The sequence below is a fragment of the Acanthochromis polyacanthus genome, chromosome 1 (assembly GCF_021347895.1).
Source record: "Acanthochromis polyacanthus isolate Apoly-LR-REF ecotype Palm Island chromosome 1, KAUST_Apoly_ChrSc, whole genome shotgun sequence".
In the NCBI taxonomy this organism is placed as follows: Eukaryota; Metazoa; Chordata; class Actinopteri; family Pomacentridae; genus Acanthochromis; species Acanthochromis polyacanthus.
The window spans coordinates 26,016,452-26,041,894 of NC_067113.1; the positions used below are offsets into that span (position 1 = coordinate 26,016,452).

At 40.6% G+C, this 25,443-nt stretch overlaps 2 protein-coding genes across 2 annotated transcripts in view; one reads left to right on the forward strand and one right to left on the reverse strand.

The window, feature by feature from the left end:
• Positions 1–4,524: 4,524 nt before the first annotated feature.
• Positions 4,525–9,133, reverse strand: ghsra (growth hormone secretagogue receptor a). Its single transcript, XM_022223060.2, has 2 exons — positions 7,072–9,133; positions 4,525–6,926 (listed from the first exon to the last, which is right to left on the reverse strand). The coding sequence occupies exons 1-2, from the start codon at positions 7,913–7,915 to the stop codon at positions 6,613–6,615; spliced, it is 1,158 nt and encodes a 385-aa protein (XP_022078752.1). The 5' UTR covers positions 7,916–9,133; the 3' UTR covers positions 4,525–6,612.
• Positions 9,134–12,555: 3,422 nt separating this feature from the next.
• pld1a (phospholipase D1a) overlaps positions 12,556–25,443 on the forward strand; it is a 39,897-nt gene continuing 27,009 nt past the window's right edge. The window contains exon 1 of the mRNA XM_022223069.2: positions 12,556–12,745. The gene's annotated coding sequence lies outside the window, so the exon portion shown is untranslated. The remainder of the gene's footprint in view (positions 12,746–25,443) is intronic.

Below are 25,443 nucleotides of genomic sequence, written 5' to 3' on the forward strand. Positions count from 1 at the left end.
ACACTTTTACAAACATGAACACAGTCAGGTCCGTAAGTGTTTGAACAGTGGAAAAATTTTGACACAATTTTGTGTCATTACCCCACCACCACCGTAGCCTAGCCGCGCTAGACAACCCACGGCAACGAATTTAATTCTCTGCCAGGGTGTGTCTTCAGACCCTGGGTCTAGCGCGGCTAGGCTACCACCACCGTGGATTTGAATTTAAATGAAAAAATCTAATCATTCAAGTGAAAAATTTCAGCCTTAATTTAAGAAGTTTAACAAAAATATTGCTTTAATTGTTAAGAAATTAGACATTTTAAAGTAGTCCCTCCTTTTCTGAGGCTCCATAGTAATTGAATAGCTGACTGTTAAAGTGAGTTATGACCAGCTATGTATGTTTCCTCATTTTTTCCTGTCAAATTAAGGAGATAGAAAGTCAGCAGTTGGCTTGAAGTGTGAATAAGCATTTGGTAGCTGTCTTGTACAGCGTGTGACGATTTTTAGGCTGTTCAAAGAAAACAGAAGTAGCATTGAGATTGCAGAAACTAAAAAAAAATTGGCAAATGAATAATTCGTAGAAAGCTCCGCAACACAAAAGTGATAGAAGACCACAGAAAACTAAAGTGGATGATCACAGACGTCTTTCCTTGCTGACGAGAAAAAACCCTTTACAACATCTAGTCAAGTTGAGAAAACTCTTAACGACGTCGTTTGCGATGCTCAGACCTGGCAAAATAAAGAATAGACTTTTTTCATTGTCTTTTCTGAGGCTTCAAAGTAATTAGAAAGCCATTTTAATCAACTCTAGACTTTTTATCTCCTTAATTTGTCGTGAAATAATGAGGAAACAGACCATGTCTGCTCAGAAATCTGTGTTTAAAAAAAAACTGCCCAATTATTTTGGCGCCTCTGAACAAGAACAGATTTGTAAAATGTTATTGTAATTCCTGAACAACTAATGTAATATTTGTGTTTAGAATAAGTCTAGAATAGACTTTGGTAAACAACATCTTAAAAAAAGAGTCCAGTTTTGGAACAAGATTCTCAGATGTAACTGAGATTAACCAGAATGATGAGAGGAGAGGAGCCAGGAGAAGGACAGGAATCCTGATCCACAGCAGACCACATTCATCATGCACGGTGGAGGCAGTATTATGGCATGAACATGACTGGCTGTCAGTGGAACTGAGTTACTGATGCTACTGTTGATGGTACTGTTGTCAGAAGCAACAGAATGATTTCTGCAGCATGCAGCTGGAAAAGCCTTTTTTTTTTCATTGTTGGTTAAACCTCCCACCACATGGGGGAGTAGTGCTGCAAGGAGTTAAGCAGAGGTAATAAAATCAGGAGGTGAGTTGTCACAGGTGTTCCTGACAGGAAGTTGATGCACTTAAATGTTTGGCAGATATTTTGTGATTTTACATGCATCTGTGCAGCTTTCTAATCAGTTTCATTTAAATGTTGCAAAACTGATAGGACGACGAGATGCATAATAACTCAGAGCAAGTTACAAAAGCAAAACAAGCGCTTCTAAAGAATAAGAAACTGAGTGTCCTTAAAAGGGAGAGTCAGATCACCTCATTTCACCTGAGCTTCTTTGAGCTCAAGCTAGCAACAACTGGAGGCAGCTACAATAAAAGGCCTGGTGAAGAGTCTCAAGAGAGAAAATTCAACTTTTGGTGATGTCCCTGGGTTCCAGACTTAAGACATCCACTGACTGCAAAGGATTTACATGTAAGTGTTAACATAATCCTTATTTTTCCAAATTATATTAAGTTACTTTTATGCTTGTGAAAATGAAGGGCTATGCCAATAAATGTAATTCCTAAACATTCGATGTTTTTGCTAAGCCCTGTTATTTAAAGGTCAACATCCACATTTGATTGCTTTGTTCCAAATCCATTGTGGTTTTCTAAAGAGGCAAAATTTTGAAAAAAAAAAAAAAAGTATTTCTGTTAGACATGCTTTACAATTAGTGGTGTGTATTGTATTGTCCTGTGTACGAGTCACTTTTCTTTCGATAGACACTGGAGGCTAAATCGACAGATAGTTGGTCAATGCAAAAGCAAATTCTCTGACATCCAGTGTTGTGGCAGTATTGATTTTTATCCTCAAGATTTAATAAGAGAATGATAATGTTCCCCTCCTCAGAGGCACCTCATTGCGCTGCTGTAAACTCTGAGGAGAACTAATATTTATAACATAATGGTTTGAATTCCAATAACTCATCTGATTCAGGTTTAGAACTGTAATTCATTTTTAATCTCACTGCGACACTTTCATGCAATCACAGACATTTAGACCTTTTGTCATTTAAGGTTCAAGGGTGCAAAGTGAGTGTAAATGTGTATCTGTGTGTCAGATTTACTCTCCAGTGGCCTTGATAGTGTTTAGCCAGATACCAGCGAGAACAGTAAACCACAGATGCTATTATCTCCTGCTGTCCCTGAGGGCAGCTGGAGAGACTCTCGAGAGACGCTCGATTCCCCTCAACCCGAAACAACCCGAGGACCGCTGAGGAAAATTAGTCTTTTGACCCTTCGTGCTACCTTGGATCCTTTTACATTTAGAGTTGTAAAAATTGTGCATTTCTTTGACGGTAAAACAAACAGCGTCCTCTATCTCGCTCTTATCTTTTTCTAATTTAGCTGAAGTACAACAGCAATAAAACAAACCCCTGTTGTTAGGACCTGCACTGTAAGCAATGTGGCCATGCAATGAAAGCTGAAGGATGAAACAGTCAGGCAGCATCAAGTGGTTTTGGAATGGCTTGTGAATGATGCCGCTACTTCTTGACAAGAAGTGTAATTTAGGTGACTGAATGTTGTATAGTCTGGCGATTTTTGGTGTCAAATGCATCTGTTCTGACATCTCTGAAGAACAGTGACATCAAACAGAGCCCAAACTCCTGCTGAAATAGGAGCAAAAGCCAAAGGAGAGAAAATATAAAGCACCTTTGTGGATTTTTCATCGACATGTGGAGCAGAAAGCTTCAAATTAATAGCTGGATGAAGTGCAGGATACGGAAGAAGTTCATAGGAGTGTCTTTTCTTGTGTCAATGGGTTCTGAATTGGTAATGAGGAAAAAAAATTCTCATGTGGAGAATCAAATTATTACTTCATGATCACTGAAGCTGGTCTGTTTTTAGGTAAGATGTTGGCAAGATGTGTCTGTACTGAACTGTCAAGCTTCTGCATATATCGCCATTAATTTTTTTATTACACCTGCAGAATTTGGTCAACCTCTGACTTTTCCTAGGTGCCATCAAGAGTTTCTTAGTTGCAGTTTTAACCAAAATGTTACAACTATTGAATGAATGTCTGTGAAATTTGGCACAGATATACAATTTCTCTCAGGGTGATGGGGGAAATTAAATACCTTAACATGCCAGGCTTCAGATTTTAAGTCTTGTTTAGATGAATGGTTGTTACAGGAGATGGCTCAAAAACTTACTGCGATGATCTCCACCCTGCAGTTTGTGATTCTGTACCATCCCAGATTGTCAGATAACATTCTATTGGTCTGCAGGATTTCTAACACATGCAGTAAATGCGTTGAAACGCCTGTGAGGGTGAGCGTTTACAATCCATGCCTGTTTTTGAACACTAGCAACTTTTAACTAGTACCAGCCATGTAAAAGTATTCTGTGGTATAGATGGAGACAGATGTACACTCTTCTTTAATTCCACCCTCTTCCTGTTTGTCTAAAGTCCACTCTCTACTTGACAGCCTACATGTAAATTACCTCTCATTGAGTCTGACTCACTGATTGAACCACTCACCGTTCACCTTTGTGTTATTGCTTATATTTCCATTGCAAATTATTTTGTAACATCTTGTCCTCACTGCTGTTTTTTTTTCTTTTACACCTCTTCTTCTCATCACCCACCATCCAATCCACATACTATGAGATACCTGCCCAGCTTCAGTAAATTTAGACACACTGTCTCCTTCATTGCCTTTAGCTTTCCTAATCATCCCAATGTTCTCAGCCAAGCTGCTGAACATACTGTCCTGAAAAGGTTTGGCGACCTCTTTAAGTGTTTCGATCATGTACCTGGGGTGAACTCAGAAGTCACTGAAGGGTCCTTTAAGCTGTGCTTGATATCAACAACACCTGCTGTCTTTGAAGCTATCTGAAGTGATAGACTGATGCTGTGCCTTGTGGCCACCAAAATACGATTCCAGCTGAGATGACAAAGAACAAACCGCTGTGCGTCTGTGTTAAGATTGCGATCTAGTGACTGGTACAGCACCCTACTGAGACTAGCATTACATAACAGATACAGCAGGGTCAGATGGGGGAAAGATTACAGGCCCTGTTGAGGTGTGGTATGTGTCTCTGAGGCCGCTCTGGGCAGTGTCTACATCAGCGATGTTTGATGTGGGTGGAAAGGCGGCAGTAAGTGGACGCTTCACCAACCTGATTGCAATTAGCATCTCATATGTTTAGGACAAGCAGTTAGCTGACTGTAAAGTGTGTGTTGGCTTACACAATGAATACAAATACTGTTTACAAAAGAAAAACTAAGAAAAAGTGAGTTTTTTTCTTTTTTTATTATCTTTACAGGACTTAATCATTGACAGACACATTAACCAAGTGCAGATATTCACAGACATTTCCCAAAAGAAGAAAATAAGAATCAGTTTTTACTCTTTTAATCAGTATACATCCTGTACATTAATAAATAATTTGTAAGGTTATCGGTATTTACAGTCGGAAACATTCATTTGACAGAGATACATTCTTCAGAGGCAGGAGGCTGTGTTTTAAACCCAGTGCAGATTTTTTGGAGGCTGCTGCGGTGATTTGGACTGTTGACATGATTTGAGTGTACAGCATCAGGTGTAAAGCATTACAGAGCAGCTATTCACAAAATAACGCAAGAATGACGTCACTTACGGATAGTTCTGTGATCATCTTTGACCCGAAGGCCGCATGACACGCTTTACAAAATTCAGTCACTTCTATATCTTTTTCTTTACTTAATGCGCTCTTAAGGGGAAAACTAGTGTTGAAAAGTGTTCTTGGTAGGACATTTTTTGCCAGGATTGGGCACATTTAGAGTGCTTCTGTTTCAGTTCACATGCTTTTATGTGCTGTTTTGACCATTCCAGCCATTAGGAGGGGGCATGAAATATTCCAAATTGGCCCCCATACCCACTTGTCCTACTTGTTTTCCAACCGTAGACCTTTGCTTTAACCCTGTGGGCCGTGTTCCGAAATCATCCCGGCCTTGCCATCATGAATACTTTCAACTTCTATGCGTAGAAAATGAATAGACAAGACAAATAAGACTTGCATTATACAATTTACATTGTGTGTGTTTTATTTAACTAGTACAGAACTCGCTCAGGCTGTTCATTTTTGGGAGTGGTAAACAATTTGCGCTAAAGATAAGTGTAGGATTATGACAGCTAATACACAGAGCACAATGAATCTTGACAAATCAGTGATTTAGCAAAAAGCTGCTACAAATGAGTATGACTGGATCCACAGATCTGGTACACTGTAATAAAAAATAAGGTCCTGTAGTGGTTGTTGAATGAATGGAATCAACATCAGTACACCTGATGGCTTTGGTGCTAGTATTTCAGTGGTGCACAGCTCCCAAGACTCAGACAGCTCAAGTGTTTATGGCCACTGGCATGTTCATTTATAGAGTAACATCCATCAGCTGTCTTTGCCCCATGTGCCGGACTGACACTTCATAAATGCCCTGCACATCTGTACACAGTGACCCGTGAAGATTTAGTGATGATCTTCATTTCTAACGGCGTAGCAAGAGGAATGCAGATTGAACATTGTTGCTCGTTTATCAATGACATCTCAGCACAAAAATCAAGTGACAGGCACGTTATTCTGGAAATACTGTCTCCCAGTCATTGAAAATAAACCACTGCTGTGCAGAGGATGGGTATAAAAGCATATTCTCTTCATTTCAGGGACTGTCCACTGACCCTTGTTGGCAGCATCATCACAACATGGACTTGAATTTCCAAGAAACAGGGCACTGAACATAACTGATAACTGTAACATAGTATACATCTTCACACAACCTCTCAGCTAGTTACAGGAATCACACCCAAAAGCATACTACACACACACAAATGTCTCTTCCACACAGACACACACACTGCACCTCTGTCCCTCTCTGAAGGAGTACAGAGCAGTGCCACAAATTCTACAGTGCTTTCTTTGTCATCCAGAATATGAATACAATATAAGGCATTTATAGATGTACGTGATATTTTTCTATATGCATGTACACTGGCATGCACACTCCTGATGTTCACATTTAGATCAATGTGTATTCTGCACTCCACCAGTCCTGCTTCTCAAATGTTGCTGATTGTGTTGTATGAATAGTGTATGGCACTTGCTGAAATAAACTGAAAATGAATTTATAGGCTATAATATTAGTAAGGATAAAAATAATAAGTCGAAGTTTTATTTATGCACGTTGAACTTGTGTGGCTCGTATTTTTCTGATCACTTCTGGTTTCAGTCCGATAAAGGCAGTTTTATCCCGGCCCTGACAGAAATAATGGCTTTTAGGTGAGTATTCTCAACATATGACTGATAGCTTGACTCATTGTATCCAGACATGTTGACAGTCGTGCTCTTAGAAGCTGACTGTGGACTCCGTCCAGCCGTTGGAAACGTCTCCCTTCACGGTGCTGGCTGTGCGTCCCCGTGCCGGATGGCTGTCGGTCAGGCCGAAGAGGCGCGCCGCTGCGCCCCGGTATTTCCAGGACATGGTGTTGTAGAGGATGGGGTTGATGGCGGCACTCAGGTAGAAGAGAACCACGGACACCAAGCTGCAGTACTCGGACAACGCAGACAACAGCGGGGATGGAGCGTCCAGGGAGCGGAACTGCAGGTACCGACCCACATGGAACGGCAACCAGCACAGGACGAAGGCCAGAACAACCACCACTGGAGGAAGAACAGGAAAGAAAGAAGAAAAGTAAGTGGATGCTGACATTATTGATGGAAGACTAGTGGTAGATTATCTTTTCTGTTAATTTCAGGTGTGCTGTAAAGGTTAAAGGTAAGCAATTTACAAGCTCTCATAACTCACCCAGCATCTTGATGGTCTGCCTGTTGCTTTTGTCCCTGTGAGCCACACGGGAGCTCATGTTTGTCTCCCTGTGTCTCTGCCACAGCCGGCGCCCTATGAGGCTGTAGAGAACCGTCAGACAGAAGACCGGCATGAAGAAGAAAACGGAGCTCAGCCACACCATGGCTCCCATCAGGCCCGACTCCACTGCGTAATGCGTCATCTTACATTCCCTGGTGTCACCAGTCTCCAAGTACAAGCCAGTCTCGTTCATCCACGAGCTGAAGTTTGGTGGCAGTCCCATGCTGTCTTGTTCTACTCCCACCATAACAAACACGGGGCCGGCGCTCAAAAGGGACACTGTCCAGAGAAGAAGAATTAAAGCGCGTACTCGCCTTTTGGTCACTAGTGCCTTAGCGCGCAATGGGAAACAGATTGCCAGATAGCGCTCCACTGACAGCGCGGTGATGCTGAGGATGGTGGAGTACGTGCACGACTCTGACACGAACTGAAAGAGTTTGCAGAGCGCGTCCCCAAAGCGCCAGGGCCGGTACCGCCACATGCGGTAGAGGTCCAGTGGCATACAGAGGAAGATGAGCAGGTCTGACACCGCCATGCTGCACAGGTACAAGTTGGTGGTGGTGCGCATGTCCCGGTACTTGCTGACCACCAAAATGGTCATGACGTTCCCGACAACCCCCACCAGGAACAGCAGCGTGCAGGCGATAGTGATGGCCGTGAGGAGAGGAATTGAATAGTAATTGAGAGGAGGCTCGGTGGGGTTGAGGAAACCTGTGGCGTTGTGGGTCTCCTCCCAGCTGCAGTTATGGGAGAGGCACTCCGAGTGATTGGGCCAAGATGGCATGCTGTAGCCGCGCGGTTATTCACGGGGCCACTCGTGGCCCTGACTGCTGAAGTTACCCCGGGTCTGGGACACCTCATTCCCCTTCTTGCTGCACTTTCCTGCCGTCATCATTGTCTCGGGTCCGGGTGACTACACGCGACAGGCATGCGTAAAACCAAATGTCCTTACGCGTAATTGTTTTCTTTGACGGTGAAACAAGTTGAAATTTTGAGCTGACCAAAAACATCTGAGAATCTCCAGTCAACATTTAGTCCTCTTCACACTCTAACACAAACATGAGACTATATGAGGTTGATTCAAATCTTCCACTTCATCTGCAACACGCACTTTGAAGTGCCCCTAAAGTATGTGTCCAAAGGAAAAGCGTTAAAGAGCAAATGAAATACTGTACATTTGTAAGCTACATATCACCTGGCAAATTATAGCTGTGCGTATTCCAGTCAAAACAAATACATCAGAAAACAACACAAACATATATTGTTTTAAAAAAATCGAAACTTAAAGAGTAGTTATCTCCTGCATCCTTTCTGTTCCAGTGAGCCGCCAGAAGCTCGTTCTTCATGCGCCAACGCGTCCCAAAGAGTTCCCATCACCAGCAGTACGTCCCTGCCTTTACGCGTTAGTTCAAACCATAGGAGTGGAAGGATTGACGAGTTGCATTGGGCAGCATGTGACGGTGAGTCAGACCCAAGGTCGTAATGATGCGGCGGCAGCAGCAGTGAACATCTGTCCTGGGAAGGACACCGGAGGTCAAACTCAGCCAAACACGAATGGATAAACAACAACCACCGTGAAAACAAATGCTGTGCGGCGGAAGGGAGACAGTTTTATAAAACTCACAAAAACGACGAATGAACGACGCATTTTCAACATAATCATACAAATCAGGACTTAAGATGGTTAAACTGGAATAAAAAAGTAGTTGAGGCTGACAAAAGAAATCCACCCTGGCACCTCACTTCTGCTCCTCTAGTTATGGTTAACATCCAGTGTGTGCATGCTGACTCCCAGTGCGCAGAACATCATAGCCAGGTGAAGTGGTGCTGCTCCGGGGAGGGAGGTGTGGGGGTCTGCAGTGAGTCCAGTGTTGCAACACCACCTACTGGTGCTGTTGGGGCGGTAATGGCTGGGAGCTGGTGCTCACCAATTTCAGCAAATCAGTATTTACCACCAAGTCATAGAGAGGAGACGAGAGTGACATCAAGTGTCCTTCAGCAAGACTAAATCTGCTACAGACGTGTGGTTTGACAGCTAATTCAGCAAGGAGGTGAGTAAAAAGATTTTTTTCCAGCATATTAATGGACAGAACATTATAAATTCCTATCTGACGTTTGTTCATTAAAATTATTTGCATATCAAAATCATTTTGTAAGATCCATTTGGGGACGGAAATATCTCAGAATTTCACTCTGCCCAAATGGAGTTGTATAATGGCAGGTCATAAAGAATTAAAATGCATTATAGTGTCCAGATTTAATTTAAGACTCAAAGTTGCCTCAAGCAGAGTGAGAACAGGGGCCATGGAGCATTTAAGAACCCACACTACTCCTGTTTTAACAAGTGTCATCTCAAGCACACTGGCTGCAAAAAAGCATTTAAGACAGATTTAGACATTAAATTTGTTAAATGTAGTACAAGAAGAATATTCATATCAAACTTGTAATGAGGTTAGAGCAGAGGCACATAAGCAACCTATTTAATTAACACTAGATTATAGACTCCATCACCCTCTAAGTACTCACATTACATTTGGCCTCAGTGCCTTACAAAAGCAGGCAACTGTAGAATGTTAAATAAGAAAGGGTATTAATCTTAAAGGCAAACTTCATAGCAGCTAAATAACTTGTAAAACCTTAATTCCATGAATTTTATATGCATTATTATTATAAATCCACTCCAAGCATGTTTAAAGATGTATAAACATTCTGTAGTTACAATGATAACATGTGTCTGATAGGATTTTGGGCTGCATGGTTTCGTAGTGGTTAGCACTTTCGCCTTGCAGCACGAAGATCCCGGTTCAAATCCCGGGGTGGGCCTGGTATCTTTCTGCATGGAGTTTGCATGTTCTCCCTGTGCATGCGTGGGTTTTCTCCGGGTACTCCGGCTTCCTCCCACAGTCCAAAAATATGCTGAGGTTAATTGATTATTCTGAATTGCTCGTAGGTGTGAATGTGAGTGTGATTGTTTGTCTGTATATGTAGCCCTGAGACAGACTGGTGACCTGTCCAGGGTGTCCCCTGCCTTCGCCCGAGTCAGCTGGGATAGGCTCCAGCACCCCCCGCGACCCTAGTGAGGATAAAGCGGTGTATAGAGAATGGATGGATGGATGATAGGATTTTACAAAAAAAGTTAAAAATGACACATGCAACCCTCTTTAAAAAATAGCATCTATGATAATGCAAATATTATTTGTCTGAAGTGTCTCCAACATCACAGAATGTCCAGGTTTTATGTATGTGCAATGGTAGCTTTAAGTTTCCGTGTCACACTGAAACAGGATTCCTATTGGATGTGTGTATGTAATGTTGCAAATATACACTTTAAAATTTCTGTGAGGTCAGAGAAGTTTCCCATTTTCACCACGTTAATTTGTCAACAGCTTTCTGCTGTCAACTCTGACACCTCATAATTGTGCCCAGTAAAGGCCACCCTTTTATAAAAACCTAAAGAAACAGGTAGTGGAGAATGTTCTCATTTTGCCCATGAATTAAATTTTATTTATTTTGCACTAATTCACCATATATGCCATTGCAGGTTCCAATGAATTAAGTTCCAAAATTCCAACTTCCACACACCTGAAGTACAAGAAATAAAACAATCTTGCTGTACATACCTCTTTTATCCCCTCTTAAATCATTGTAAATTACTTAAGTCATTAAGTAATTTTTGTTTAACATCAACTTAAATGCACTGAGGCTCCTACGGTCGTCTCATAGCACTTAACAGAGTAGCACCATTCATTATCTGTAAGTTAACACAGCTCAATATATGATTTTGAAGTGGCTATACTTCAGTTTTAGCAGGACTGTTGGAAATAAATTTGTGAGTTTCTGCTTTAAATTTTCATTCATTTTATTGTCTCACTTATGTGACAGAACAAACTCAGTGTGCATCAAAACTGGTCAATTTTACTCAAGCTTGGTTTTAATTCTGCTCTCATGACTACAAGACTGACATTTTTAGATCATTTTTATTACCCAGTATCAAGTTAATCAGAATTGCGTTTGCAGTTTATTTCTGCTTGTCCTGCACTAGTCTTCATGTCTCAAATATTATATTATCTCTCTGCCCTTTGAGCTGTCTTTATCCACAGATACCATTATGTTTATGACCTCATCATGATGTGTGTGTGTGTGATTAAAGAGGGGGTGAGCAGGTGATAGATAGAGACGGAAGAAACAGAGCTCACCGGTGGACAGAACGCGCACAGGACACTCGTCAGGACAGTTTCCAAGACCTTTTTCATTATATCTGGTAGGTTTCTGCTTCTTGTTCGATGTTTATATGTGTGCAGATTGTGGTATATATGAACTTTATGCTTTTGTACTGAGAGATGTGTACTGTGTAAAGTACATTTCATGGACCTGTGCTCACAAAAAATGGTGCTAAAAGCCAAACAACAAGCTGATATTTACGAAGGCATAAATGCCAAAATTACCCTGGTTCAGGTGCAACAGGAGGTAATAACAGCAACATTGGGTGTTTTCTTTGGATTATCGCGGCTGTATTTAGTGTATTTGGGAGCGAGTTCTCTGTTTGGCTTTTTACGATTGCGAGCTTTGGGAAGTTCCCCGTAGTTTCCAGCAGTTCCTGTCTTTGTGTGATCTTTTTTTTATGATTTTATTGCTGCATGTTCCATACGTTGAATACATTTACCACTTGATTGTTTCTATGCTGTACTTCCATATGGTTCATGTGCATGGAAACGTGATATAGTGCGGATGAGTGTTTGGGTGTCATTTTATCTGCAGTGGGCCTCCAGGGTGTGGTAGATTGCAGGTTAAAGTCCCAGGAGAGACACACATCTGGCAACTATGCGAATGAGTGTGTGTGTGTGTGTGTGTGTGCTCGGTTTATGAGGACTGCAGGAGTTTGCTTCATCCACTAGATGGAAGGAGAGCTCTTGAATGTGTGGATGTTTGCGTGTGGCTGCTGGATAATGAATGGTTTTAGTAGTACGGGTCTGGAGATTAGAGGTCTTTCAGTGTGGACATAGTTAGTGTACACACAGGTTGAAGTGAAGACACAAACAAATCAGATTTTTGAACACAGCTTTGCTTTATCGTCAACACATTTGGGTTTTTAAAGCTCACAAACACAGTCTTTCAGATTATTTTTAAAGTGCCGGTTTGTTACTCGTGTTTGCAAATCGATAAAGACACGCAAACACAGACAGATGCATGAAATCGAGCGTGAGCAAAATAGAGAGAGGAAAGTGGCAGAGTGTGAAATGATGATCTGACAGGCAGTACCAGTGTCAGTATTTTCTCCCCCAGAGGACTCCTCCTACTCCACCAGAAGGCAAAGCACTTTTGGTTGTCCAATGAGGGCAGCTCAAGGGAGGAATGTCTCCCTGCGATTGGTCCAGAGTTGCAGAGACCCCTCCCTTCCTGAGGAGTTGGAGAGAGTTCACAGCTAGTTTTTCTCAGCCACACTTACTGAGTTGCAGAACAGAGGGAGCCCAGAGTTTGCTGTCTGCTGCTACTGTACAGCTCTTTATCCGCTCTGTCGCACGGTGAATGCTTCGGCTGTGTCATCCATTCAGTGAAGTGAAGTGGATTGATCACACCAACCAGCATGTGGACTGCACGTCCACAAAAAGAGCAGGTTGGTAATGTCTCCCTCTCTGTTTGTCTCTGTGTCTGCTCTGTTCTATTTGCGTCCATGGGCTTTGGGAGATATGTGTGTCTCTGTGACACTCCTTGGTTTTGGGTTATCAGTGGGATCATGTTTGAGAAATGCTGGTATGTTATTCTTCTTGCTGATCCTACATGCTGGAAATGTTGTTTTGCTGCCTTGAAAATGTGTAGTTGACATGACAAGGTGCAAGTGTGCGTGTTTATCTTGGAAATGCACAGCTTGAAAGTGTAAAGATCCTCGACTGATGCTGTTTGGAGATCAGTTTTGATCCTTTAGTGGAAGGTGTTTATTCTTTTCATGATAAAGAAAGCACCAACCAGTGCACTAACTGTTGCATAAGACTGCACAGGTGTGCGCTGGCCTCCTGCAGCCTCCTCATACTCTGCTGTGAAAGTTGGTTGCTTCAGCTGGAATGTCATGGGAAGACTGGAGATATTTCTCTCCGCTGTTCGCTCATACAAAACCAGCCCCCTCGTCCCTCCGTCCTCCACTCTTCTTCTGTTGTCTTTGCAACTGATATCTCTGATTCTGACCTCTGGCATTCAGTAGTCTTGTTGCCCAGGCAGTGTTCAGAAGCATGATCTCAATACTTTTCTGTTGTTGAGCCATACAGTAAACTTTACCGCCATTATTTCTGCCTCAGGCTATAAGAGTGTTTAAGTGTGTCAGTATGGTGTATGCGGTGCTGTCATGCCAGGCTTTTGTTACATATCCGTCATTAAACTGGGCTGTGGGAGAATTTTCGTCTGTAACCACCTTCTGTTCTTTCCGAATACATAAAAGCAGTCTACTGCTGTTGACATTATTGCAGTTTGAGACTTTTTCTCAGAGAAGATGTTAAGGATTTGAAGTATTTTTAGCTTGGCATGCACGTTATTCCTGTAAATTCATTCCAGATGTGGACTACTGGCTCATATACTTCTGCCGCACAGTGAAGCCCTGACAAATATTCACAAATGTTGCTGTTGGTTTCCAACCACAGTCTCAGAAATAACAATTTGTGGGCTATTAAACCTTTATAGTTAGGATTGTGCTGCAGAGAGCGAATTGTGCAGCTTTCATCGTCAACCTGGGCCATAAGCTTTTTGAATCGTTGAGTCAGGAGCATGCAGACGGGTGACAAATTAAAGGAAAACCAACAAATCCAACAATTGTTTTGGGGTCACCGTGAGTGGCAGAATAGCTTCCGTGCACCATGGGATTCATTCTGTGAATATCTGGAACTCTACTGGAGGGATAGAACACCATTCTTAGAAAACATGTTCCTTCATCTGGTGTTTTGAAGATGCTGAAGGAGAGCTCGATGCAACATCTCAGTCCAGAATCTCCCATTGATCTTCTGATCTGATCTTTATTTTTCTCAAACAAGCACATTCATGAAAACAAACATTATATATAATGGAAAAAAAATGGCACACGATGACGAAGTGCAAGTTCGAGAAGGGGCTAAAGGAAGCAAAGCTTATCAAGTTCAGCCCCCTCTTACGCCATCATATAATTTCAAGATAATCCATATGATCTTAGAAGATTATCTTCTATCTTCAGTTGGGTTTGGATCTGGTGACAGTGAAGGTCACAGCTTATGATTCACATCATTGTCATCAAACCCTTCGGTGACCACTTGCGCTCTGTGTCATCCGGGAGGAACGTACTCCCCTTAGGATTGCAATGTTTTGTTACAGCGTACAGGTGATCATTCAGAAGAACTTTGTATTGATTTGCAGTAACTCTTTCCTCTAATACCAGCAAAATACTTCCCTATGGCATAACAGAATGACTGGATCCTATCACTGTAGACGTCAAATGACAAAATTGAAAAGTGCATAATCTACTGAAGATAAGAAATCCATCAGAAACTAAAAAAGGACATATCTGCACCTGCACTTTCTATTGCCTCTGTAACCGAACTGTCTATTTTTGAATGTGGTGCTTTCTTGCTTAGACACCAAAAATGAGATGTTTCATTCTTGTTGTTTGGCTCAATTGACCTTTTAAGCCAAGAGCGCCAACATCCTCTACACTCGCCGACTTGCCGCTGGAGTCATGAGTCATCTTAGTGGTCTGGACACAAGTTATAGTTTAGTAATTTCCAGGCTCAAACTTGGCCGCCCTGGACGGTCCGAGTCAGGCTTGGCTGAAACAGACAGGGAGCAGTTCCCTTGCTCTTTCAGTACAATGATGCCTTGTGTTACCACCAGTAGACCGCCACTTCGGCGATGATGACGATTGCCCTCTCGCTCTCCTTTTATTTTTTCTGGCATCTACTGTATGTCTTGCTTTCTCTGCCTCTCTGACCATCCCTGTCCCCCCTATCCATGGTGTGAAGGATTAGATAATAGGCAGCTTTAGTGTGGGCAGAGAAAAAGAGGTGTCACAGACCTCTCTCATTGCTTCTCTCTCCCTCCCTTCCTCCCTCCATCCATCTTCTCTTTCTCTCTCTTTGTACCATCTGCGCCACGAGGAGCTTGGCACGGCACGATCCATAAATGCCAAGCGGCGTTCATGTTATCTTTTATTGTGCCGTACAAATGGGTGCGAGTGTGATTGGCAGTCTTTCATGCAAGGACGATGTTTACATGTGTGGTATCTCTAAAATGGTTTCGCACTTCCTAAATGTCAAGCTTGTTATCGCGCCTCCTGGAATCGATGATGCATTTTCGCAAGTTACCTATTTTCCCTCAGCTACTGTGGGTAATTGGTGACAGCACCTCTGCTGATGTTGACAGATGTTAAGTCCGCCTCCAGTGTGCTATTCGATAATTTGACACTTTTAAAGACGCAGAGGCACAAAAGTAGGAGCAGTAGATGCCAATTTAAGACGGACAGCGATGCAAAGTTTAGATTACAAATATTTCTGATTAGCTTTTAATAATGTTATCAATGAAGTAATGCAGTTAGGTTGTGATGACCACTGCTAAAGACGTGATAAAGAGCACTTATGACGCTATGAGTCAGAATCAGCAGTGATGGTGATGGTCATTGTGTCACATCATTAAAAATAAAACACAGCTGGAAGTGACTCAACTTTGTGATGAAATGCCATAGTTTTTGCTGTGTTCACTCCTTTTCTGCTCTGTCACATCGAATCCCACGAGAACTAATAATTTCCAGTCAGATAAGCCCCTTTTTTCAATGCACAACAGAGCTTGTCGGGCTTTGTGATATACAGTACATTAATCCAAATAATTTACACAGTGTTGACAGATATGTCATGACACTGATTTCGATCAGAATATGAAAAATGTATGCAAAATGATGCTTCAAATAGTCTGGATTATGTACAAAACAATGATTTACACACACCAGAATCTTTAAATCTGCCTAACTAAAACTTAATTTGTTAAATGTTAAAATTCTTGATTTTATCATTTATTTTTGATAAAGTAGAATTTCTTTATAATTTTGAATGTTTTTACCTGATCCTGTCAAAAGCACCCTGTGTGATTTGTGAATTTCTGCATGAAATATTATCCTGCGATGCAAACATTTTCTTCTATCACATTTCAGTAATGTTTAAATATTGTCCTATGTTGTCTTGATTTAGCTTTCAATCCACTGGAATGAAAAAGAAAACCACAAATGTAAAATCACCAATTGAAGCTCTGTCACTGATACCTGCTTTAAAAGTGTTTGAAGCTAGATTTTATTGTTTCTTTTAAAACAGTCAGACCTAACCTTATTAGAAAGACTGTAAAAGATGAAAACATTCCAAAATGACGTTGTTGTTGTTGTTGGGTAGCTGAGAGTGGTGTGACAGAACAGAAACTGAAGATGACATACAGTAGTGCAGGCATGAGAATCGGCATGAAACCCCATTTAATGAGAAACTACCCTGTATGTGGTGCACACCTGATACCCAGATGCCCCGAAACAGTAGAATAATTTGGCTTAGGATATTTGAAATGCAAACATTCTCCACATACTTCATGGTGAGACATTTCGGGTTCGGTTTCGGACTCATGCTGCGAGCACAACCCAGTTCACAGAAGAGTCCACAGCGGGGTGAATTCCCACCTTAAAGAACAAAGCGACTCGCTGAGTGAAGGAAAGAACATTGTCTTTGGACAGAATCACAATCATGCTGCTTTCTGTTGTGTAAGGAGGAATGTATGTATAGTGCAGACTATGAGAGAGCTTTGGTGTCACTGCACACATCTTTAAAAAGTGCTCATCATTCTCTCGATTTGATAAAAAACATTTAAGTCACATTTTATTTGTAGAAAACGGCTTTGAGAAGCACAACGGTATATACGATCATTTTCAATTTGGACCAATGGAAGTGTCTTCCTACGTGGATGACAAACTTTTGGCTGCAAAACGCACAACTTCCTGACTGAACTTAATTTTGGACGGAGCTGATATGGGATGCAGATTTGTCGTTTCGGCTTGCAGATCCACATTACCACAGTGACCTCTTCTGCCTTCCCATCTGTCCCTCCCTCCCTCGTGGGTCTTTGCATCGCTCTGCTGCAAAAACACACATTTAGTAACCACACGTCTCATCTTCTCTTATTTTAAAGCCGCAGAGGAAAGAGTGTTACAGCACAATAAATCTCAGGAGGACGGATGGAACCACATTAGGGGTTGTAAATGCAACACGGCCAGCCATAACATGCAGAGTGAACAAAAAGAACACTTGCTGCTCTGCTTGTTCCTGACTTCTTTGACTGACACGAATGGTTCAACAGGGTGTGAGAAATTAATGACTGAACTCCATGTTGAATACATTATTGATTAGAGGGCAAACCGTGTGTAACACCGAGTAAAATATTAAACTTTTGGTCTTGAATTTTAATAAACCCTTGAAGTTTTAAGTGATCTCCGCATTGATGTTAATAAATCAATATTATGCATTAATAGAATCAATATTTCAGTCAATGATTTATGGGTACATGATAAGATATTAACTTAAAAAGTGGCTGGGTTGGGTGAGCCATTATTAGTCAGGTCTTTCAAATAAGAGTTATCGATTTCTGTACTAGACAGGCATGCGGTGTGTTAGAATAGGGTTGGGTGATACAACTGAAAAAATATGACAAAGGTTTCATTTCAGTGAGTATGAACAAATATTGATCATTTTTAATAACCTATTTCTTTTTAAAAAGCCGTGTGTGTGTGTGTGTGTGTGTGTGTGTGTGTGTGTGTGTGTGTGTGTGTGTGTGTGTGTGTGTGTGTGTGTGTGTGTGTGTGTGTGTGTGTGTGTGTGTGTGTGTGTGTGTGTGTGTGTGTGTGTGTGTGTGTGTGTGTGTGTGTGTGTGTGTGTGTGTGTGTGTGTGTGTGTGTGTGTGTGTGTGTGTGTGTGTGTGTGTGAGATTAAGTACTGCACTTCATACTATGGGACAAACTTAAGAGGGGATAGGTCACCTACAAGGTCATGTGACTTCATGCCAGCATTCAAAATTATATTGATACATTTTGATCAAATTCCAAAATGGCAGTCTACAAAGACCAAGGTCATGAGGTCAGTTCTGATATTTATCATGTTTATTATATTTTGGTAGGACTTGCTTTACTAAAATATTATTCTTTTAGGATGATTTTATGTATTGTTTAAAAATAATGAATTGCATTTACACAGCTTTGATAATCAGGCACTGAATGTCTGTATCCTGGGGGATACATTGTCCAGATAGGGGTATAAAATAAGAACACTCACACTCATATATACTTGTAACCTTGCCAGCAAGTTGATTTCTCGCGATATTTGTGAGTTCACAAATCTCTCAAGAAACCATCTTGCTCCGCTCCCGCATTCACTGTTCGTACAGAACCAAGTTGGTTCGGGCCAATCACGCAGCAGTATTCGTGTGTGGGGCGGGATAATGGGCGGGATATCCGGGTGTGACGACAACACCAAGCGCCAGTAGATCAAAACAAACATGGCAACGGAGGACAACGATCGTGTAGAGGCTGCTATTAGGTCAGTTTTACTTTGACCACACCATAGCACCTGCGCACAACCCGATGACGACATATTAAAGTTTGCCACGATTGGCTAAAAACAAACCTGTCAGAGGCGGGACATACTGTTGCATTGTCCAATCCGTGCCTCTTTCCTCCGAACGTATGGAGCGGTCCCAGATTGATATTGTGGAGTACTATCAAATACTACACAATTATTAATCTGGCTATTGCCAGGTTAATATACTTGTGTTTTGAGGACTATACTCTATAGATAGTCAATCATATAAAGCTGTAAAGTATGTATTACTGATTAATTCAACAGAGGTTTACTCATTTACAGGGAATTTCTGTGGGCATGTTTTACGCTGCAAGAAAAAGTGTGGTAGTAGTTTTGCCATCTGTAGTTTTGCCACCTGATGGTTCATCAGATTCAGATGAGGGAACTAGCAGTCAGTGAAAGGTCGATGCAGGATGTGCCAGGATGGACCGACCACTATCATGTGTCAGAAGTGCAGTGTGAGGCTTTGCATTGTCACTGGTCAAAATGCTCACAACTGTTTCCTCAGCTTCCATTGCTGATGGGATGTTGTTAGTGTAAAAGCTCCAGAGGGAAGATGTTACAGTTAGAACAGGAGTAAGACCTTTTTTCTGTGCATACGTTAGTTTGTTTGTGTATACATGTTAGTCAGCTCATTGTTTATAGACTTGTTTCCGGTACTCAGTACTATGAATGTGAATCATCATCAGTTGTTCAGGACTTTCCAAGTTTTTTTTTTTTTTTTTTAAGTGTGTGGAAGATTTGAAAGAAAGTGGCTAAATAATTGTTTAATATGTTTTAAAAGTTAAAAAATGAAATGTTTTAAAAGTTGGAAAATTTTGAAGTTATACACTAAATGGACAATGTATCTCTGGGGATACAGAGTGTAAAATTGAAAATAAAGATGATATTTTGAAAAAAATCATGAAAATGTGTTGTTATAGTCTTGATACATTAGAAAATAGCAATTAATTAATTTTCCAAAATATGTATATGTGCTTGATCACTTTGGTGTATTTGTAACTCCAAAACACACAAATATATTTACACACATACATAAAGATAGAATAATGGTCATACTTTGATACACAATAAAGAAAGCAAGAAAAAATACCCAGAAGAGCAAAGAGAACTTTATTTTTTCCTGTTCCTTCCTGGTAGTGATGCATTTAAGTGATATTTTCAATGAAGCGTCTGTTGTTGAAACGTATAGCTTTCATTTTATTGCCCAGGCCAAAGTTGGACCAACAAGTCAGCTGCTTCTTAAACTATAAACCTTCATTGTGTTTGTTAATAGGATAGTTTGAAATTCTGAGACTTAGGCTAAACCGTCTATATTGGACAGTAAGATGAGGAGACTAATACTACTTTCATGTCTGTCCTTTAAACGGAACGTTTCAGTTTAGGACTCTACTTAAACTTTGTTTAGCAGTTGCAAAACCCAACGTGTAAACATGGGTATTTGCTGTTGGACCTGAAGGTACTTCTTGGCTGGAGTTGTAACCTCCACATTTCTCAGCTGGAAGCTGCTCACAGCACAGAATCCCTCACAAAACAGCACATTTTTACAGCTTTTACACCTCGATGCATCATATTTAACAGACAGAGAAAAGAGCAGCATTAGTCATTTTACCAAAGAATTGTAGCTCCTAAAAATATCCACTGATTTCTTTCATGAGTTGGAAAACACTTTGCAGCACTTTTCCAGAGGGCCAGAGGTCTAACAGTTTATTGAGCAGTCTGTCTGATGGAATAGATAGCTACAGAAAAGCCAAGCATCCTACTGGGGGATGATCAACAACAGTCAAACTTTCTTTCTTTTTTTTTTTTACAACCTGGCAAGCAAAAATCTACACCTCTGTCAGAAAAACTGTACTTAAATGAAGTTTAAATTGCATATGACATCCTCAGTAATGAATTAGGTCCTATTAGGTTTTAGGAAAGGTTAAAACCAGCATGTGCTGTTTGATTATAGACTATATTTTCTGTGTCAACACTAAAACGATTGACAAGTGCCCACTTTAATGATTCCTCATTTGTCCCTGTCTCTTTGCCACACTCCACACTTCTTCTCCCACTAATTGACATTTCAGCGGGATGCGAGCACATGAAGGCGGATGCTCTTAGCTGCTTCTGTTGATATTTATATCTATCTATCGCCATGACAACAGAACAGGAAGCAGGAAGTAGGCCGTGCTCCGTTAGAATGGAGCAGAGAGATAACTCTATCCCAGGTTGTGCAGGCAGATATCATGTCCGCCGCTTTTGTACATATGTGTGCACATGCGTGTGTTTGAAATCAGAGGCGACGCGTGCGGACATGGAAACCGCATTCAGAATTCCAGGTCTCTTTGCAGCTCACCTCTGTGGGTCAAGTCTGTTGGGGGTCGTGGGTATTCTTAGAGCTGGGAGATAACTGCGCTGTCATAAATTCTTCCTCTGCTTGATGGCACGCTTGCAAGCCATACAAAATTTCAACCAGCTGGTTGGTGTTGAGCTTCATGGTAGTGATGCACCATATCAAAAAAAAGTCGTGTTCATTTTTATAGATTCAAACAAAGAGTTAACATTATTTTCCTGCTTTTTGAATCACATTTTACTTTCAGTGGTCCAGATGCAGCTGTAAGGTTCCTAGACAGCTGCATGGTGCTCAATAAAAGTGGAACTATTGCAAAATTCCCTGTACAGCTGTTGCTTTAAACATGTATATTTCATGAGTTTGCCACACAAAGTTGCAGTTACATAAAAATCAGTATTTTTAGTGCCGAGCTGCAGCTTTCAAATGCCTCTGAAGTGACTGCTGGTTGACATGTAGTGTTAACCGGCTGCATTTCAGTCACTATTTAATACTTGTGTCCAATAGAACAAGTCAGCCTTATACCATTTTTGATGCTTTACAATTATTAGATGATCATGAGACCTCAGCGGGTGACATTTGCACTCAACACTGGGCTATGTATGGTTTGCAGATGTCACACCATTCTTAGCTGTGTGCAACGTCGCCTCCCACACAGCTGTCCTGTACAAAATGTGACAATGCAGACTGAGCTCTTTATAGCCGCTGCTGACTCAGTCATCAACAAACGCACTTTTCTAAGGAATGGGAATTAATAAAAAGTCTCCTAAAGATCGTTTTTTTATCTGCTGGAAGACATAATATAAGTGAAACAAGCAGTCATGGTTGAGCTTTTCTTTTACAGTTTAATATGTAACAAACATAAGGAACCAATCCGGTCAACTTGCAGGTTAGAGCTTCCTGTATCATTATGTAATATTTTATGTGACTTTATTACTCCAGCACAACTTCCAGCTTCCCATTTTGTAGCATAGTGTTGGAGCAGGGTTGTAGGCGAGCTGGTGTGTTTGAGCTGCAGTGAGTGGAGATGAGGGTTGGGCACCCATTTCATATGCTGTCATACCGTTTAATAAGCCTCATCACGATGCATCATTCCCCTACATATGAGTCAGGAGGGACCTCTTCCACCTTCTAGCAGGCTCAGGAGATAATTATCACCCCATTTAATGCTGCTCTTTTATTATATATCATTTTGTTTTCACTTAAATGTGATTTTTAATTTCAGTTTCACGTGTTGTTTTCACCTTATGAGCACTGAATTGATCTTTCAGCATAGTCTAGGTTAAAACGCACCCTGTTGCTAAATTTACCACATGTTGAAAAGCTCTACTTTCTCCACAAGAAATACTGCATGCACTTACAGCATGTTACACACATTATCCGGGTTACTTTCTGTTTATCAGTTATTAGAACGGGTGATAACAAGCCTTCTGGCTGGCTAGGAAGTCCCAACTGGCCCATATGTATTGTAATAACTTGTGAGGATAATGGTCATTTAATAGTCTGATAACAGTTGAATCGGATGAGCAGAGACTTCGAGGAAGCAGTGATGTGGAGTTACTCTTCAGCTGTTTTTGTAGGGATTGTTTTCATAAAAAAGCTTTAAAAATATCTAACTGGAACATAGAAAGGAGTTTTTGGCGACGTTTTCCACAGCCTGAATACTTATGCAAATTATATTAGCATTCAGTAACAACAGCAAAAACAATGAAGCAATGATTGGGTGAATGGAAAGAATAAATAATTTCGCAGGGACAACTGGGAGCAGGCAGACATGCAGTGACTGCAGGCAGCTGGTGACTCTTCTGACTGTGTGAGCGTGTTGGATCTTGTTCAGCGGAGCGGGAATGTTTACTGTCAAGCTGTTATCTGTTGGTGTACGTGCTCATGTGTTATTTACTTATCATGAACAGTTTTAGCTCCAAACAGAAGAATTTAGCACTTCGCAGGCAGAGGACGTTTCATCCTTGCCACTTGGGTTCCGCATTAATGTTAAACATTGACACACACACGGCGACATTATTGCCAACTCATGCAAACCTAGTCAGCGTAGTCTGGGGGAGTTTGATGTCTTTCACCTTCACTTACTCTCAAGAAACGGTTGACTTTAATCTTTTTGTCTGTGCGAATGTGTTTGGGTGCTGTTTCTACGGTTACCTGCCTCAGTGTTGAAATGTGATGAATCACCAAAACCTCACCCTTAGATGCTGATTCATCCGGAAAAGAAAAGAGACACTGCCTCGTCTTTTCTCCATTTGTTGTTTTCCCTCGAAATAGTGACAGTTTTCTCTCAAAGGTTCCACTTTTAATATTTCACACAACAATATATCACTTCTAGACACATTGAAACCCTTCAGATTGTTGCTATCTGTAGAAGTTTAGGTCGCATTTCTGTCCTGATCGGATATTTGTTGAATTAATGGCTGTTTATCGTCAGATGTTTACATATTTAAGCAACTTCTGCTCTTCTTGTCATGTTTTTGCCTGTATTTTTGAACACTGAGCTGGGATTAGATGGCAAAGGGAGCATCTCTTCTCTCCTTGTAAACACCCAGTGTACTTTGTGCGTTTCCCACTCCGGACTGAATCTGTTTAGCTGGATCCTCTTGAGGAATGTTAATCGCGTTCTAGTCAAGCTCATTTTAAAAACAGTGTTGTATATTTGCATTTTTTGTGGACCGATTTGTTTTACAACCAGCTACAAATACAGCAGGCTGCTTTTCCCCCCAAAAGAATTAAGATGAAAAGTAGAACTGCACATTGAGCTATGGTATTGTACTTTCTCTTCAGTCTCTGCTGAGTCAACTTTCCTTTTTCTTCCCTTTTCTTTCTTCCCATCTCTTTTTCTTCTCTCGCTCACCCAGACTGAAAGGAAGTTTGTCAGGGGTAGTCTCGGATGACTAAGCATGCAGTTCAGTGGTATTGTATGCCGGTGTTCCGCTTTGTCGGTTTTCTTTTTTCCTGAAGAGTGCCTTTAAAGCTCAAAAACACAGATCATGGATTCAGATTCTCTTGAAATGAAACAGGAGTGAAGCAAACGCATGAGAAGTGTTTGTAACAGGTTAAACAGGTTGTGGTGCCTTAACTCTGTAAGACCCAAATATAGAAAAAAAATTAGCAAAGAAATAAATAAAATAAATGAAAAAAGTATAAAACTATATATATATATAAATTAAATAACAGTAAAATAAAATAAAAAATAAAAAACAGACATAGAAAAAAATATCAAAAATAATATACATGTGTGTTTTACAGGGTTAAAGTATTATTTATTATTCAAAAATTGAGCCAAAATGCTCAACATTGACACATAGGGAAACTAAAACAGGGAACTGACCACACTTCTTTGAGTCTTCTCAGTGTAAATATTTACCCTACTCGACCTTATGTACAGTAGCCGACTGCGCTGTGCGTTAATATTTATCTCTGTGTTTACAATATTTTTTTTAAAGATGCAGAAAGAAGGTTTTTAATTGTAGAGCTGCTGCCACATGTATTGCAAATGTCATTGCAATGAATAAGGAAGGAGAGATCTAAACTTACACTGTAGTTAGGCAATATTTCATAGAAAACAGAAAAACACGGAAGGAAATCAACTTTTTGTGGAGTTTTGTTGCAAGAAGTCACTTTAATCTCCGTATGTTTTCAGTTTTTGTGCTTGCCACCAATAAAATGTCGAATAATCTACAGAATGCTGTGTTTTTTGTGTAATGTATGGCAGTGACACTCTACTTACAGGTACTTGTTGGGCTGCAAACCATTTTCTAACTCACAATGAAAATGGATTTTCTTCTGTTTGTTTGTTTACTGTGTATAGCAAATGTTCAGCAATGTCCCTTGGCTGTTATTTAGTTAATTTGAAAATAAGTAATATCAAAGGAAGATGAGTCATGTGTATTTATTTTGTCTGCTGAATATTGTTGTGTTTATTAACTCGCCTCTGGCCTCCTGTCATTTTGCAACAGGGCTCCACAGGAAAAGCTATTTGGGTTTTTCTGCTGTGTTGTATTGTTACATGCAAAGCTTTGTGTGCAACAAACTATAATCAGAACAACTTAAAAGTCAAAGAATATTTTTTTTAAAACTTGTGAAAACATTTATTAAACATTTTTGTTAAGAAAACTCTGGCAATGCTAAACAGTTTTATCTGACTTCAGATTTTAGATAGATAGATGATTAAACTTGAACTGAACAATTGTATCTGTTTTTTAAACTAAAAGGAAGTATTTGAGAAAGTAGGATGAAGTTATGAATATGTTTTAACATGCATTCATACAAAAAATTAAATTACTTTAAAAAAAACTAAATTTAAAAAAATCTATAAAATTAAATATTTCATCGAATTACAGATGTATTTATTAATTTATC